Here is a 17,281-nt window from a genome sequence, read left to right on the forward strand (position 1 = left end):
AAGATGAAGTGACATTTTAAATAAATGGAAACTATTACCTCAGTCAGGTGAACCAAAAGTTTCTTGATGACTGAAAAGACACTTTGTCATCATTCCTATAACTGCTGATGACTACACAGGATAAACGTGTCCCCACATCCTTTTCTGAAGCAATGCCTTCATTGTTATAGCTGCTATGTACAAAAACCTGAAGCTCTTCCACGGACAGAAGTAAACTGTCAAGAATGGTTATGATCTGTGCTCAACTCTTGTTTTTAGAGTAGAAATGGCAAATATTTGGTGCCGGGACCTTCCCATTCAACACATGTGTCTGTAAGTAATTGATCATGATATTCTTTTTCGTGGAGTTGGGATTTCCCTAGCATAGGACCCTGGAAGCCACATCTAAATCCGAGTTAGCATTTATAATGTGATGCATTTACCTTCCCAACGTAGAGTTCACTGCACAGAACTTCCTGATATGGGATATGCCTACACAGCTGTGGTCATCTTTCCATCAGATATTATATCACTGCTAAATTTCACTTCCCAGCAAATTACTGAATTTATATATTTTAAAAATTCTATGAGGTCAAATACATCTTGATGCTTGGTGCTCAATGCATAGTAGATTCTTAATAAACGCTGAATTGAATTCAAATAATATGGCCATCCCCTTTAATGAAGGTCTTGAAACAATTTCTCTTACGGTGGAAAACTATCAAAGACCTTAGAATTCACACATCCAATCCCCTTACTTTACATATAATGCAACAAGGACTTTGAAAGGTAAACTCACTTGTTCAAGTTTACCAGCTATTGAGAAGCAAGCTACCTCATGATGAGGGTCTGTTGAAGGAGGAATGTTGCATAGTGGTTACATTTGTTTTCTCCAGAAATTTTTGCTTGCTGATTTAAAGCAGGATAAACTTATTTTCTCACAATCTGGATGGAGGCCAACAATCTGAAACCAGCTTCACTGGGCCATAACTAAGATGTTGGAAAGGTTGTGTTCCCTTGTCAAGGAGAATCTATAACTTGCCTCTTCCAGATTCTGGTAGCTGCCGGCATTCCTTGGCTTGTGGTGCATCCCTACAATCTCTGCCTCTGGCAATGTGAATTGCCTCCTCCTCTTCAATCTCTGTCAAGTCTCCCTTTGTTTTTTTTCATATAAGGACACTTGTGATGGCATATAGAGCCCACCTGAATAATCACAAATAATCTTCCCATATCGAAATCCTTAATTTAAGCACATTTGCAAAGATCCTTTTTTCCATGTAAGGTGAGGTTTATAGGCTCCAGGGATTGGGACTTGATACCTTGGGGGCCATTATCCAGCCTATCACTGGAATTATAAGCATGGAGTCAGGACCCACCTGCCTGAATTTCACCCTTGCTCTGAACCTAATGAGGTTTATGTGCTTTTGTTTCTGCATCCCTAAAATAAGGATAATTACAATACTTACCTCATACAGTTACTGTGAAGCTTAAATAAGAGAATACACATAAAAACACTTAGGACAGGCTGTTACATAAAAGCCCTCTCTATATGTCCTCATTTAGATACCCATTCCATTCAGTTCTCAATCAGTATAGCTACCAAAGTTTCACAGAGTTCATGGCTGTACTGATATTTAATTAAATAAATTATTTTATTTAGTTATTTATTTCTACCACTCAAAGCATCAGAATTAAGCTTTTTGCCTCGCAAACTGAGCTGGTCATGACAAAATGGCTCCATTCTAGGGACGAGCTTCACATGAAGTTATCTGCTCTTGGGCTTCTTCTATAGTTTCTGATACAGGCCTGACTTTGCATTAAGCGAATACAGCTACTTTACCATGATTCACATTTTCCTACTTTCAAGTTACTTTTCAGTTAATTCTTTTGCATGCTCAATGAATAGAGGAACGGAATACATTTTTCAACTTTTTAAACATTTGTTTTAATGTACTTTCAAAGGGCTCCTCTAGCAAATAAAACAAGTCTCTGGTCTCATATAGTAATAATATTTGTGTTATAATCTGTTCTTCCAATAATGGTTAAAGGAGCTAATTATGTTCTCATAGCGTAGAGCTTATGCTTACATCACCAAATCTCACTGTTAACGAGAAATTACTGCTATGAATAGACCCGTATAGCATATTTTGGGAGAACTGGATTAGTCTTCCGAGCTTTGGGCACTTATGAAAAGTGAAAAATGCCTGACTTAAGGCCATAGAACCCTAAAAAGTTATCCATGGTCTTGTTTTTTCAGGAATAGAGTATCTTATCTTTGCTTGAATTAAAAAAAAATCATGAAAATTTTTATATTCAGTGACTCTTATTGTGATGTAAGGGACACAGTATATAAAAAATGGATGGAATTTTCTTTTTTCACTTGCTTTTCCTTCTTGAATATTGTAATATATAAAACAAACAAAAACCAACCAAACAACCAACAAAAATAAACTACATGAAGTTCCCCTCTGGTTAGATTGAAAAGTCAAGAATTGCCACGTGTTTCTGCAAATCTGTACAATAAATTGGACTGCAAAGTAAAAAGTTTGTTTAAAAACTCAGACTTACCATTTCCTAAACAAGTGACTGGGACAAGTTAGCTCAGGTTTCCTTCCTCCTGTTTCATTATTTTCAGACTAAGGGTAATGGGGCCTGTCTCCTAGGATTGTTGGGGACATCACACTGGTTAACATGCACTGGGGGCTTTCTGACAGAGTTAGGCACACAGTAAGGACGCCATAAATATTGGCTACCAGGACACAGACTTTTTAAAAGTCTAATGAGGATGAAAGATTCTGATTTTTGTTCTTGTTATAATTTCATAACCTCATTTTGCTTTTTAAAGGCTAGTTTTGATGACTGTTAGGAATTTACCACAAAAACCTTTCCTAATATCATAGTTCATATCCAGGGACAGAGGTTAGAATGATCTTTAAGCAAATCAGCAGAAGACCATCTTGGTAACGTGTTAAGTGGTGCTCAGGGATGACTACTCCTTACTGCACTGAGGTCTTTTAAACAGAGAAATCTTGAGCGAACAAAGTCCCTGCAGAAAGAAAGTACGATTTCAGCCATTCTTTATTTCTTGGCTTTGGGGGCATTTATAGGACATAGTTATATTCAAATAGTTTTGCTAAAGGTTTTTTTTTTTTTTTTTTTAATAAATATTTTAGAGCTAGAACTCCAAATGGCATCCATTACAGAGAAGAGGAAGATAAAAACAAACAAACAAAAAACACATAAGCCACTCTTTTATAGTCACACTGCATCTTCAGTTTCAGAAAAAAAAAAAGATTATATGTCATCACAATATTTTTAAAAGCATGTCTTAAGAAACATGCCAGCTTTATAGATGAGGTACCTGACATAAAAAAGTTAAGGCTCTTTTCTCAGAGTGCAAAAAAAGAATGCAATGATTGCAGACAAGCTTTTTTTTGCAAATAAGCATGTTAGCCTTAAACTTCCCTTTCCATACAGCATAAAACATTACTTTAAAAGAAACATTGTAGTCCAATGGGTCACCAGCCTTGCCAATAACACATAATAAATGATTTCCCCCAAAATATAACTTATGAGACAGTGTTCTGTCAATTATATATCTACCTTCAGAATAAATATGGGATATGAATGTCTATAGAAGTGTGTGGGTCTTCATAAATCTTGGGAACTTCTGTCATATACAAAAGCAAATATGTTTGGAAAAATAAAGACTGATATAATCAGGTATATATTATAGTTTTTAATCTTGAAATAGGAGCAACATTATTTAATACTATTTAATACAATGGTTGAGATTTATATGAAACAAAGAAATTTATTGTTAAAAATTTATTTCTTATTATCTAAAAAGGTCTAAACTCTACAATTAATCTCATCTAATTCAAATTCTGGTCTCTGTAATTTATAACAGACTTATTCAGGGCTTAAATAGTTGTACAAAGATCAAACCCCACCTTAGTAAACAGACCATTTATTCTGGTGTGCTGGTAAGCCTGCTAAGCTCTACCAAGGCATTTGGCAGTAGCATCTAGATACTGTCATGGTATAATGTAAATCTTTCAGAACACCTGGTTCAATAAATGCATTATTTGGTTAAATTTCATAATTAAGTTTGTTTTATGCCAGGAAGATAGGAAATGGAAAAATGACATATAAGGCCATGGGTAATGACTTCTGTATATGTAAACCAACAGAATAATTCATAAGATTACATATATATTTCACTGGAGATACTATTACCCCTACTGTAGAAATATTAATTCATTCATTCCTTTAAGATATTTGAGTTCCCACACTGTGCCCAGCATCATTTATAGGCATTTTGAATATTAGTGAACAAACCAAACAAAAATGTTTGCACGTAAGGGTCTTACTCTCTAAGGGGGTGGGAGGGCTAGACCATAAACCATGAACATAATACATAAGTAAATATATAGTAGTTTAGAAGTTGATAAGTGCTGTGGAGAAAATAAATAAGCACAGAAGTGTAAGGGTGATTTGAAGTAGGGGGAGCACAGACGTACTCATTAGTCATTTCACGTTATCTGATATCCTTGAATTCCTTGGGCGATAAAACATTTTTACTCAATGAATAAATGATTAGCATTGAATAGCATCATCACTTTGCCCCATTATATGCTTTCAGTTTAATTTCATTTTTTTACTTCTTCATTTACTTAGCACCAGCCCCACCCATGCAAGGAACTATTTTTAGGTATTGGAGCTGTTGATTTTTAATAAAATGACAGCATTTATTTCTGCAGCAAAATGGTTTTCTCAAGAACAACAAAGAATTGCAATTCAGGATATGTGATGTAATGGCAAGCCACATACAAGTCCAGAGAAACAAAGGAGGGGACGCTCTTTTCTGAACTTGGGTGAGTGGAAGGACTGTTATAAACAAATAATTTATTGGAGAAAACTGAAAGTTTGAAATATGGTGACTTTGCATTGGCTGAGCTACAGCAGTCTCCCATTGGTGGAGCTGTTACTGGACAAGGAGGAATCTTTTCTTCCTCCTGCTGAGGTAGTAATGCAGTATCATTTCCTGTTCAAGACACAAGGTACATCTCTTCCTGTTGGGGTCGGTGGTGTGTGTTTACTGGCACATGTCCGAGAGTTCTCCTCCAGCCTTCAAACTCCGTTTGAAATGAGGTTTCTGTTTATTAATTTTCACATAGATGCAATGGTGAGGAAAATAAAGTGCCTGTCTTTGTGAGGCTTATATTTCCGTGATGCACATAGTCAATATAAGGTGAGAAATGATCTCAAGAAAAATAAAGCAGGCTTGTGATTAGTAGTGACAGTGTTGGGGACAGTAGGTTTTAGGTAAATTGGTGAAGGTTGACCCCTTGGTAGAGGTGACGCCTCAGCGGAAATCTGAATGAGAGAAAGAAGTGAGACACACAGAGTTGGGGAAAACGTTCCAACTGTGTTGGAACAGTTACTGCAAATAGCTCGTACCTGGAATGAGTGTATCGTAGTCCAATGAGGAAGCTGGTGTGGTTGGAGCAGACCAAGCAATGAGGAGAGAGGCAGGAACCCAAGGCCTTCTTACATTTATGCATTATAAATAATAGTAAGCCTACAACATTATGCATCTGGAAAACAAGATATTTTTGTGACCTGCCACCTGACATAAAAACCATTGTCAACTCCTCTCTTATTTGTATCCAGTGTGCTGATTCAGGACACTGCTGCTGGACTGATTCGCTTCTCCATATACCACCTATGTGAACTCAGACAGGATTATTTTTAATCTCCCTTTGTTCTTTATTTCCTCACCTGTAAAATGAGGATAATAACACCATCATACACGGACTGAATGTGATAATCCATGAAAATGTTGGTCAAACATTTGTAATTATCTTATAGCAAATAAAATGATTAAATTCTAGGAATGTAATGTATAGCATGGTGACTACAATTAGTAAATACTGTATTGTATACTTAAAATTTGCTAAGAGAATCGCTCTTAAGTGTTCTCACTACAAAAGAAAAAGGTAACTATGTGAGGTGAAAGAATAAAGTAATTGGAAAAGCACTTCAATTATTATTATTCTAGAACCCATCTGCCAATACTAAACACGTGGCTCTCAAGCAGTTGACGTGTGGCTAATTTTAACTGAGCACTAGTGTAAGTGTATGCACAACAGATCTCAAACACTAGTATAAAAAAAGAATGTAAAGTATTTAATTATTACTTGCTTATATTGGTTATTTTGTTGAAATGACAGTTTAGATATATTGGACTAAATAAAATATATTAATAAAATTAATTTTGCTTTTTTTTTTTTTTTTTTTTTTTTTGCTTTTTAAGATAGTGGCTATGATCTTTCTTCATTCTTTTTAGGAGCTATCTCATTCCTCTCTGTAGCCAGTGGCCTTTGTGACGGTGGCTGTGATTTATTGATTGTACACATGATAAACAGAAAATCCTTAGGAACTATCCTGCCATTCCCAGGAAGATAGATTCTCTTTGCACATAAATCCACTACAACACTTGAATTGCAGTAGAAGGATGACCATCTGTAATGCTCCTCCATCCTTAGGCATAGGGAAATATTACCTTTTAATTATATGTAAATCTGCAGAGAGTTTCATTCTCTAGGATTGACAGCCCAGGCTTGGCACACGAAGTGGTAAAAGAAGAAGCTTTTAAGTTTTTAAAGTTAACTTAGTATTGATAAGTTTCAGAATGTACAAAGTTGTTTAAATTATTTTATCTGTTGTTATGAATAATTATTATAATTCAATAAGTATTTGCTTTGGGTCTGGCACTCTGCCATATGCTTTACATGTTTATCTTGCTTAATCGTAACAATAATCTTATCATTTTCATTTCGCGGTTCATGAAACTAAGGCTCAGAAGGATTAAGTCACTTGACCAAGGTCACATGAGTAAGTGATGCAACTAGACTTTGAATAAGAGTCAACCTGGCACCAAAGCCTGTGCTCTAACCACTCCACTCCACTACTCTTTTCACATTATAAACACCATCTCCTGACCACAATGACCACATCAACAATCACAACATCAACAACAGCAGCCATATCAAAACCAAGATATTTCCTGTAGAAAGATGGTGTTTGCTGCCATTTTGCCTGAATCACATTTTCCTACCTTAACAATCGGAATTTTCCCATTGGTCTAGAACAAGGGACACTGGAAAAAACAATTCCATAAACTGGTAGGTGTATTACCACAAGGGTTTTACTTTGGACAGTCATTATAGTGTCTGCTTGACTCCTCACAAGAGATTTCTTTCACCAGAGACTTCTCTCTCCGCTGTGGAAGCTACAGCTCCCACCTAGGACATTTGGCACTGCCCTCTCGCAAATGTACATGATTTTAGAGCAGGCATATTATGTTTTTAGCTCATGCTTGGCTGAATTCTAACTTTCATGTTTCCTTTCTTCTTTCTGCCCTGATTGTGTCACAAACTTATTTTTATATTTTAAAATAGTTTGAATGTGCGAAATATTATAAGCAAACTTAAATAAATGAATAGCCAATATTCATTTCTGCTTTATAAACTTCCGAAAATAGAGTTCTTTTTTTCATGAAAGAAATATGGTCCCCTCCAAAATATACAAAAGGAGTATAAATCTGGTTAGGTGAGAGGTAATTGCACTTAGCATCATGGCTATCTTTACCTGAGACAAATTTAAACTTTAACTGCAGTTTATGTGGTGGCTATCTGTCAAATATTACTGGGCAAAGCACCACAGCTCACTCAAAACAGAACTAACTAGACAATCTGCAAACTTCCTTCACTATTAGCCAGGACTCTTTGGTAGCGATCAGACTTGACAGAGAGAATTTGGTATTTAACCTGTTTCTTTCATCATGAAGTAAGTCTATAGGAGTAAATCTTTATTTGTTGGGTGTTGTTCCTAGGCCACACATATATCAGTTCAGTTAATTATGGAAGCACAAGCAAACTGCTTTTATCACATAAAGATGAAAAGATGCTATGAGCGAATTAATCTCTTACTAGAAGAAGAGTTTGTTTTCTTATTATGTGAAAATGTCAAACTACATTTAAAAGCTGTCAATAGCAAAGATTATGTATTATGTTGCAAAGAAACATGGGGTTCTTAAATGTATTTAAATTTTATATAATTAGGGACACATAGAATATTATATATATAAAATTGGCACAAGATTCATCATTTGGGATTTTGAAGCACTTAAAATTGGACTTTTTGGCAAGCCAATTTAGTATGAAGTATAGATTGGTAATTTAAAATATTTATTATACTTGATATTAAATAACACAGCAATGAAAGATACAGTTTTATATTATTGTGCCTCTTTTTGATTAAAATCAGAATCTAATTTTGAATTCATTTAAATGTTTAATCCAAATAATTAATTTTGTTTCTTTTCAAAACGTACAAAAGCATCTTTTTTTTCTTCATAATTAATAAAATAAATTCTTCAAGATTTGTTGTAGACAACTGTAGTGGAAGTTGCGGTATACTACCAAGATTCTTTTTCAGGACTGATCCCACCTGTTGGGAGTGTTGGTAGTGAAGGTTGTCAGCCTCTTTCCCCTGGAATTGCCTTCAGTTGGGGAGAACAGACATGACCCAGGTCATACAGCTGGTGGATGTGGAGGGTAAAGGAGGAGCCCACATCCATTGACTTGTCTATGTGGGGGGTAAAGGCCTGTTCACTTCCTTTGTCTCAAGGTAGGACAACTCTGAAGGGCCGTATGATACCAGAGCTCCTTGTGGTGTCATCCTTTGTTGCACCTGTATTACAGCTCAATTTCTCCCTCTGCCCATCCTACTGCCTTCATTCCTCCATAGATATTGTTTCTAAGAGCACTCTTGAATACTCTGGCCCACATGCATGCCTCCATTTCAAACTATTTCTTGGAGAATCCACATAAAAAATCTCTTTAGACATGCTCAGGAAGAATGATTCATATAGAGCATTTTAATAAAGTTTAGGAATTCTTTATAATGGCTTTAATTCAACATAATTTATTGAACATCTATGATGTTCTAGGCATTGTGCTAAGCACTAAAGATATAAAGTTAAGCAAAATTGAATTAAGTAAAATTGATCTCAAGGAAATCACTGGCATGAAATACAGATGTTACAAGTGAATATGATTCAAATAACACAGGCCCTATATTAAGAATATGGACAAGCTGCTCTGAAAGTATTGAGAAAGGAATGCCTATCACTCTGGAGACTCAGACTTCACTAAAGACGTTTGAAAGAAATCCTTAAAAACTCAAAATTTCTAAATCTTTCTTTCCTCTCTTTCTCTCAAATCCGACTTCTCAACAAAAGCTATTACTTCTGCTTTTACATATATCTAGAATCCAGACTGTAGCAGTCTGTACCACATCCACTGCTTCTAATCCATGCTCGCCTACCATCTTTCACAGTCGCAGCCTCATAACTGGTCTTTCCGTTTCCACCCTTGCCCCTCATGGTCTATTCTCAACACCGCAGTCAGATGATTCTATTAAAATGGAAGTTGGGTCATGAATTCCTCTGCTGGAAACTTTCCAAATCTGTCATCTCATACTACGAATTAAAGATACTATACCTACAGGGTCTAGGCCATCTCCACACTGCCATCCTGTACTTACTTCCATGCCTTATCTTTCTTAGCTCTTCTAGGAGTCTCCTCCCATTCACTCTCCTCCGGCCACTCTGGCCAATTTGGTCTTCTTGAAACTGTCCAGTGTAATCCCGCCTCAGGGTATCTGAACTTGTGCTACTTGCTATCTTTTCTGCCTGACTCCCTTCCTTCCCTCCATGAGGTTTCTTTAACTGTAGACTTCTTCCTGATAACTTCCTTGACCACCCTCCCTTAGCACTACATAGTCCCCTTTCCTGTTTGGTTTGTTTACATAACTTACCACGTGCTCTGCACTGATTATTATTTATTTTATTTAGAGTTTGCTCTTCCTCACCAGAACGTAAGCTCTAAAAGGACGGGCAGGGATCACCACATGTTTTGTTTCTGGCTCCAGACCCAATACATACAATTGTTCCAAAAACAGAGAAAATGTTTACAAAATATTGGTTGAATAAATTAATTTTTACAAATAATGAAGAAGGGTAAGAGAAGGGTGAGACCCTTTATTATGAACAATAGCTGGAAAGCATAGAAGTCAAAGTACTTGTAATATAACATGACAAGAATGTAGAAATTCTCTGTGGTCAAAGATGGAGACATAGGTTGACTATGTAAACCATGAAATATGGTTGTTATAGACTGATTGAATTATGTCCCCCCAAAATTCACATGTTGAACTCCTAACCCCCAGAACCTCAGAATGTGACTTTATTTGGAGATAAGGCTTTTAAAGAGGTAATTAATTTAAAATGAGGCCTTTAGGGTGGTCCTAATCCAATATGATTGATAATTTTAGTAAGAAGAGAAATTTGGACCTGGACAGTTTCAGAGGGAAGACCATGTGAAGACACAGAGAAGATGACCATTTACAAGTCAAGGTCAGAGGCTTCAGAAAAAATCAGTACTGCTGGCACCTTGATCTCAGACTTCTAGCTTCCAGAACTGTGAGAAAAATAAATTTCTGTTGTCTACCCACTCTGCAGTATTTCGTTATGGTAGCCCTGACAAACTAATATAATGATGTATGCCATTGGAACAAAATTTGACTTTATCACACAAGCTACTGTAAAATTTTTAAGCAGGTAGAGGTGAGATGAGACCTGAGTTTTAGGAAGATTGCATTTGTAATAATATGGAAGAAGGATTGGAAAAGAGAAAAGACCTTAGCCATCAACACTAACTGGGAAATGTTTGCAATGGTTTGCAATTGAGGTGAAGGGAAGGAAAAGACAAGTATAGAATCGGGAAAGCATTAGAACTAGGATTGTTGGGACTTAATGATACTTTAGAGATAAGTGATATTGACATCTGCCACAAAAGGGAAGTTAGTAAAACACAGACCTGCAAAACAGTTCAGATAATAAAACTTACATGGATTTCATTGGTCTCGTACTTGAGAAAATTTCTCAATATGGAACCTTAAAACAAATTATAGAAACATTATTGCTGCTCAAGATGTGAATAGTACTCATTGAAAAAAGGTTCTGTAGAAAGAGCTGCTGGCTGTATCTCCTTATTGGGGATAATATTAGCATATTCAATTAGCATACTAAACATTAGCTTATTAAAGAATTTAAAAAGTTCTGCAATGAAGAAATCTCTTTAAATTTGGCCAAAAAAAACCACGTATTTACAACATTTACTTGATTACAGAATCGTTTTTGTGAGGAACCGTTTGACCTCTCCCTGAACATGAATATTCTAGATATTAACACAGTGTAGAAAACAGCGGTAATTTTGATGCACTGGAACATTTCCAAAATAAATAGAGAAGCTTTCTCTGGGTAATCTCTATTTCCAATAGCAAAACTAGTCAACATTGTCTTAACAAATTATCAGAATAAGCTCATTAAAGGAATATAGTTGGTTTTCCTATAACTTAATCATTACAGATTAAAAAAAAATATATCAGAATCTTTTGAAAATAGTACTAATGCTTTCAGGTCCCTAAAGGAAACCTACTCCATGCCTTGAAACAGAAGATACTATTCTGATGACTTAAGGAGAAAGCGTAGCTCAATGCAGAAATCTGGGAGCCATTTCTGACCAGGTTTCTTTGACAGTAGGGCAATCACAGTCTACATTTTCCCATATTCCATCAGCTTCCTAAATCCACAATGAGTTAGGTCCATGCATAATAACTCACATGCAATGCGCACGTAGGCCTTCCGGCTCTTTGTGGTACCCGCTGAGCTCCAGGCCACACACTGGCACCAGTAATCTTCAGGCCCAAAGAGTTCTTCCACTTGCTGGCGCGAAATCTCAATGCTTACTTCCCGGACAATGAGACCTAACCAGAGAACAGAAGATTTAAGTCAGGAGAAGATTTGTACCAAAGAAATACAAAACATCATACCATATTTTTTTCCCCAATGATCCATCTTAATGCCATTGATCAGCATCCCAGATATTGCCTCTCATCTCCTCTAATTTTCCTCTGATTCTAGTTTCTGATTCACAATGCGTTTCATTCTTTTATTTGTTATTTCAAATCTTCTGGATTCATCAGAAGATGAAAGTGAAAATCTAGCATTCCACAAAATTACACCTTTCCTCAAATGGCCTGACTAATATTCATCCTCCACCAAGTTATCTCCCTCTGTATATTTAAATGTTTACTTGAATTTCATATCTTCTAAAGATTCTATCTCAATTATATAGGTTGTAAGATATCCACATGCTGCACAAAAAAATTACACATCTAAATTCTCCTAGAAATATTCAGTTCACATGAAATAGAGAGACTCACCTAAAACTATAATCATAAGTCACACATTATAAATATAGTCACATACGTCAGGTTTTATTACATCATCTAGTAATTTATAAATATGTGGTGATTATTTAACAATTAAATTACTTTAACAGTTGTGTTTGAGTTATTAAGACACATTTTTTTTTTTGAAAGATAGAGCAGTCTTAGTTAACAACCTGTGCTGTTCTATCTAAAGAATGTGTGACTTCAAGGTTTTCATGCATAATATTTTGCAATCCCAAATGTTTCTCTATAATTGTAAAATCTAACCAAAATCCTGTTAAAGATAAAGTGGCCTCCAGCTAAAATGATTGAATAATTGGAATTTGTTTCACAGAGTTATGTAATTTTAAATAACAAAAATTGAACTAAGAATCTGGGATTACCATTTTAGGAGTACTATCTACCTTGAGGTATCAAAGCCTATTTCAGAGATCCGTTCTGCAGTGTGCCCCTTTGCACTGAGTGAGAATAATGATCTAAACAATGCATGCAGGTAACTGCCAGTTCTCCTGGAGACAGAACATACACACTTCCAGAATGGAGTGTGTACTGAGAGAACTAACAAGCACCCTTAGGGAGTAGAAGAATTTGCTCTGAGTCAAGTATAAGCACAGGAAGAAACATTAAATGTATTGCTTTGTACTGTTTATTCATTTATTCATTCATTTATTCATTGAACACATATTCATTAAGTATCAATTACGTAAAAGACACTGTATTAGATACTTGGGAAATGATGAGTAAGATAGTCATTGTCCTCAAAAAACTAATATTTTTGGGAGGAGGTGTGGGGAGCCATGGTTTCTTGCAACCCTGAACCTTGCAGACTGGCTCGGTTTCTGCCCCCATAACATTGTCTCTGCCTTATCTGAGAGGCACCTAACGGCTGCTGAGGAATGTGGTGGAAACGGCCAGTTCCCGGACACAGAAGACTAAGGGCTTTCTGGACAATTGGTAGGTTCTGTCTCCTTGAGATATTTACTTTTGTGAGTTTCAGTGACCTTGTATCTTCTATGTCAAAGTAAAAGATTTACTTTCGCTGAGATAATGCATATTTTCTTCGTTTAACTACACGTACTCAAACTGTATATACTGGTTAGAGATAATAAACTCAGGGCTTCAGCATGACTGAAGACCGGCCGCATTAACATTTGTGTGTGTCTTTTATTCATTCCTACTCCCCCATTCAGGTACTGATCGACTCGTGGCGGCTGGCCCGTCACAAGGAGGGTACATATTAACAACAGATTATACAATTTATTATTTAATTATAATTGTGTTCAGTGCTACAAAGGAGATGTGTAGGGACAATGAGATCGAATAACAAGGGGACGCAATTTATGAAAGATCCACCATGAGTTAGGTTGGTTAAATTATATGAGGAGAGGGACAGGACATATGGGAAGAAACAGGAAAGATAATGAGAAGATTAGGGACCTGGGAGAAAAAATTAAGCAGCAGACAGATTATAATGGCCTGCGATGAAATGAGAGCTAAGAAAGGGACCAGTTTATAGAGTCTGGTAGACTAGTGGTTCTCACTATTGGGCCCCAGGACAGCTTCATCAGCCTCACTTGGAATTTGTCAGAAATGTGAATTCTTGGGTCCCACAGCAGATTCACTGAATAGAAGTGTGAAAATTAGGCCAGCAGTCTGTGTTTTAACAAACCCTCCAAGAATTCTGATGCGTGTTACAGTTTGAGAACCACTGTTGTATACCATGTTTAGGATTTGGGATTTCTTCCTTAGAGCCATGGATATCATTAAAGTGTTTTAAGCAAGTAGATGATATAATCAGATAAAAATGTTTAAAAATACATGTATGTGATCTGTACAAGATACAGAGTTTAGTTCTTCAGAGTTTTATTAGTTATGACAAGTTATGATTTCTTAAAATGTTTGATCATGACTTCTTGTTATAGGTGACATGAAAGAGTTGTCATCTAGAGATCCTATAAAAGAGTATTCCAGAACTTAACCTAAAACCTAGGACATGCTCAAATGGGTAAAATCACTCAGGAAAATTAACAACCACTCAATAGAAGTAGGGTCTGTCGTACTGGGGAACAAATCATGTTTCCTATCCAGAGGTGATGAGTCTTGAGTCGTCGAAAAGCCATTAGGTCCACTCAAGAGTCCTTAAACTGAAATGAAGCCCAGGAAAGTGGGTTTTAGAATCCCAGGCAGGGCAAAGACCCTGCAGGGAAAACTTTATTGTCAAAAGTGTATTGAGTATATTTAAAATTATTTTAAAGTTTTGAAAATTAGTAATACTTTTATGTTTATATAGTGACCAGCTCAAAAAGAATTTTCAAGTAACCGGAATATCCTAACCCTTCATCCCTCTCTGAAAAGATGAACATATTAGTTTAGCCAGTGTCCAAAACTAGTGAAATAATCACCACAGCAAAAATCCCAACTTACTAACAAATAACATTACTTCCTGATCCCTGCACGAGCCTCTCATTTTCCTATCTTATTATAATTATTTTTCTAGTATGTAGAAATCCATGCAAAGACAGAGCACAGCTTTCCAACCCTTCCACTCCACCTTTCTTTTCATTCCACTCTCTGATACTTAATACTTTTGCCTGTTTTACTTCTTGATACCTTCTCTCTTCATGCAGAAATTCACTTACTGGAAACAAAACTCTTCCTGTAAAGTCGTTGCAGTAATTTACAGTAACCAAAGGGCTGATAAACCTGCAGTGTGTATTTCCTTAGAACAGTAATGGCTCTTTCCAAAATGCAGAGCAGCAACAAATGGGCTCAGGATATTAAAACCACATACAAATATTTTGTTTCCCAAGATGATATTCAGGTTTCATCCCCCACCAGTCCTTTTACTTAAAGCAATTACAGGAAACCTAATTAAATGCTAGGGGAACATCACTAGTGCCCTGTATCCTTTAGCCCAAATAGGCTCGTGGATGTTTCTACTGACCACAGATCTGAAGCCTCTTAAGAAGCCACAGACTGACTCTCCTGCTACAGGAATTACTCACAGTTGTTAGTATGAATGTTCTGAATTGTGTGGCCCAGGCTCCCTGTGGGCGCTGGAGCAAGCACACACCAATTTCTGTTTTCAGCTTCACAGTTGCCCCATTCAGGAGAGAGTGGGTTATTCACAGTGTGTACAGTTGTCCTGCCACATGCCCAAAGTTTACATTCCAGCTATTGGTCAACAACACAAGAACAAGAAAGAACTGAAGCATGAAGTATCTAAACACTTGACAGCTTAGAATTCCATAGAATCAGCTGCATTATTCAGACTCTGTGCTACTTGGTTACATACCATCTTTTCATTACCATAGGTAAATTCATTCCCTGTGACAATTTGCTCATCAAACCAGAGGCTAGTGGTGTGGGTAAAAGTAAGTAATTTCCTTTCTCTTTGAAAGTAAAATTTCAAATCTGCTTGAAGTCTTGAGAAGGAAAGAACAATCTACCTTGAAATTTGAAATGCCATGAGCATTGCTTCCAAGGCGGGCTTCTTTGAAGAGCATTTGGGAACTTGAAATTGGTTTCAGGTTATCTAAAGGTGGGGGGAAAAGCTTCAGCCTACAGGATTTACTCAAATACAAATGTGTATTTTCCATCACATCTGATAACATCAAAGATTTCCCATCACTGCTCTTCCTTTAATAGTGGCATCTCAAGGATGCATGCTGTTTGAAGTTTGCAGTGATTTTGCTTTTATAATAGAATTCATTGTAGTTTGGGAGCCAGAGTGCAGGAAATTAATTAGCATGCTATACCACGAAGTCTTCTAATGAGTAAAAACAAGCACTTGTTAACAGGGAGTTTCAAATGATTTTAGAAATCTAGATGCAAGTGCCACTCGCTGATTGGGTCTCTATGAGGCTATCCATGATTATGGCAATAAAATCTGGTACTTGAAATTTGTACATTATCTTTAGCATAATTTTAATTTCATAATACTGTGTTTCCCCGAAAATAAGACCTAGCTGGACAATCAGCTCTACTGCATCTTTTGGAGCAAAAATTAATAGCAAAAATTAATATAAGACCCGGTCTTATACCGGGTCTTATATTAATTTTTGCTCCAAAAGACTCATTAGAGCTGATGGTCTGGCTAGGTCTTATTTTCGGGGAAACACCGTTACGGTCAGGCACCACAAATAGTGTTTTTCTAGAGATTATTATAAAGCCATCACAAATACATGATGAAGCCTGTTGCACAATAATTTAAAACGAGATCCATATTCCCCCAGAAATGTAATATGTAATGCTGCCAACAAATATGAAAAGTCCACTAATGTCAAAAATTATGTTAAGTTCCAGCAATGTAAAGATGGATCAAACATCACCTACAGCCTTAGTTCACCTACAGTACATTTATCTTGTTTATTAGGTGATACTAAAAAAAAAAAAAAACAATATGCATCATCTTAAAAGATTTTTAAAAACATGGTCATCGAATCTGTACCTTCTGATACCCCATGTATATTTCACTAAAAAGCATCCTAACCCCACGTTAAACTTAGATGTTATGTGTGCCTGAGCTATATTTCTCATTCCTCCCAAATACTTTATTTTTCATATGGCAAAGTGAAGTTTTGAGATATCATGTCGTGCAGACTTCTTCCAGCACTTTCCCTATTGGGAGAAGAGCTGCAGAGGTCACTTGAGCAAATCTCATTATAGTACATTCACAGTGAGGACATGCATCGGTGGGAAATGTACAATGCCACAGGTAGGGATGCTCTGGAATATATATCACAACATTTTATTAAATTAGTGTGGTCTCTTTTTCGTGTTTTCTTCTAGAGCTTAGTCCTATTAGTTTTTACTAATATGATCTAAAATATGGAGCATATCAGTTCTAGATGTCTTAATATAAATTAAATCACACAAAATACCATCATTTAAAAGGATGTCATACTATAAAAACTGATAATTATTTTAACAATTT

General features: G+C 36.2%; 1 protein-coding gene across 2 annotated transcripts in view; it reads right to left on the bottom strand.

The window, feature by feature from the left end:
• Positions 1-17,281, bottom strand: part of UNC5C (unc-5 netrin receptor C) — a 370,467-nt gene that overhangs the window by 113,864 nt on the left and 239,322 nt on the right. For both annotated transcript variants that reach the window (XM_019741125.3, XM_019741124.3), the window contains exon 3: positions 11,734-11,877. In XM_019741125.3, coding sequence (XP_019596684.1) covers positions 11,734-11,877 — 144 coding nt within the window. The remainder of the gene's footprint in view (positions 1-11,733; positions 11,878-17,281) is intronic.

Source organism: Rhinolophus sinicus, chromosome 1, assembly GCF_057876585.1.
Source record: "Rhinolophus sinicus isolate RSI-liver-muscle chromosome 1, RSI-T2T, whole genome shotgun sequence".
Classification (NCBI taxonomy): domain Eukaryota; kingdom Metazoa; phylum Chordata; class Mammalia; order Chiroptera; family Rhinolophidae; genus Rhinolophus; species Rhinolophus sinicus.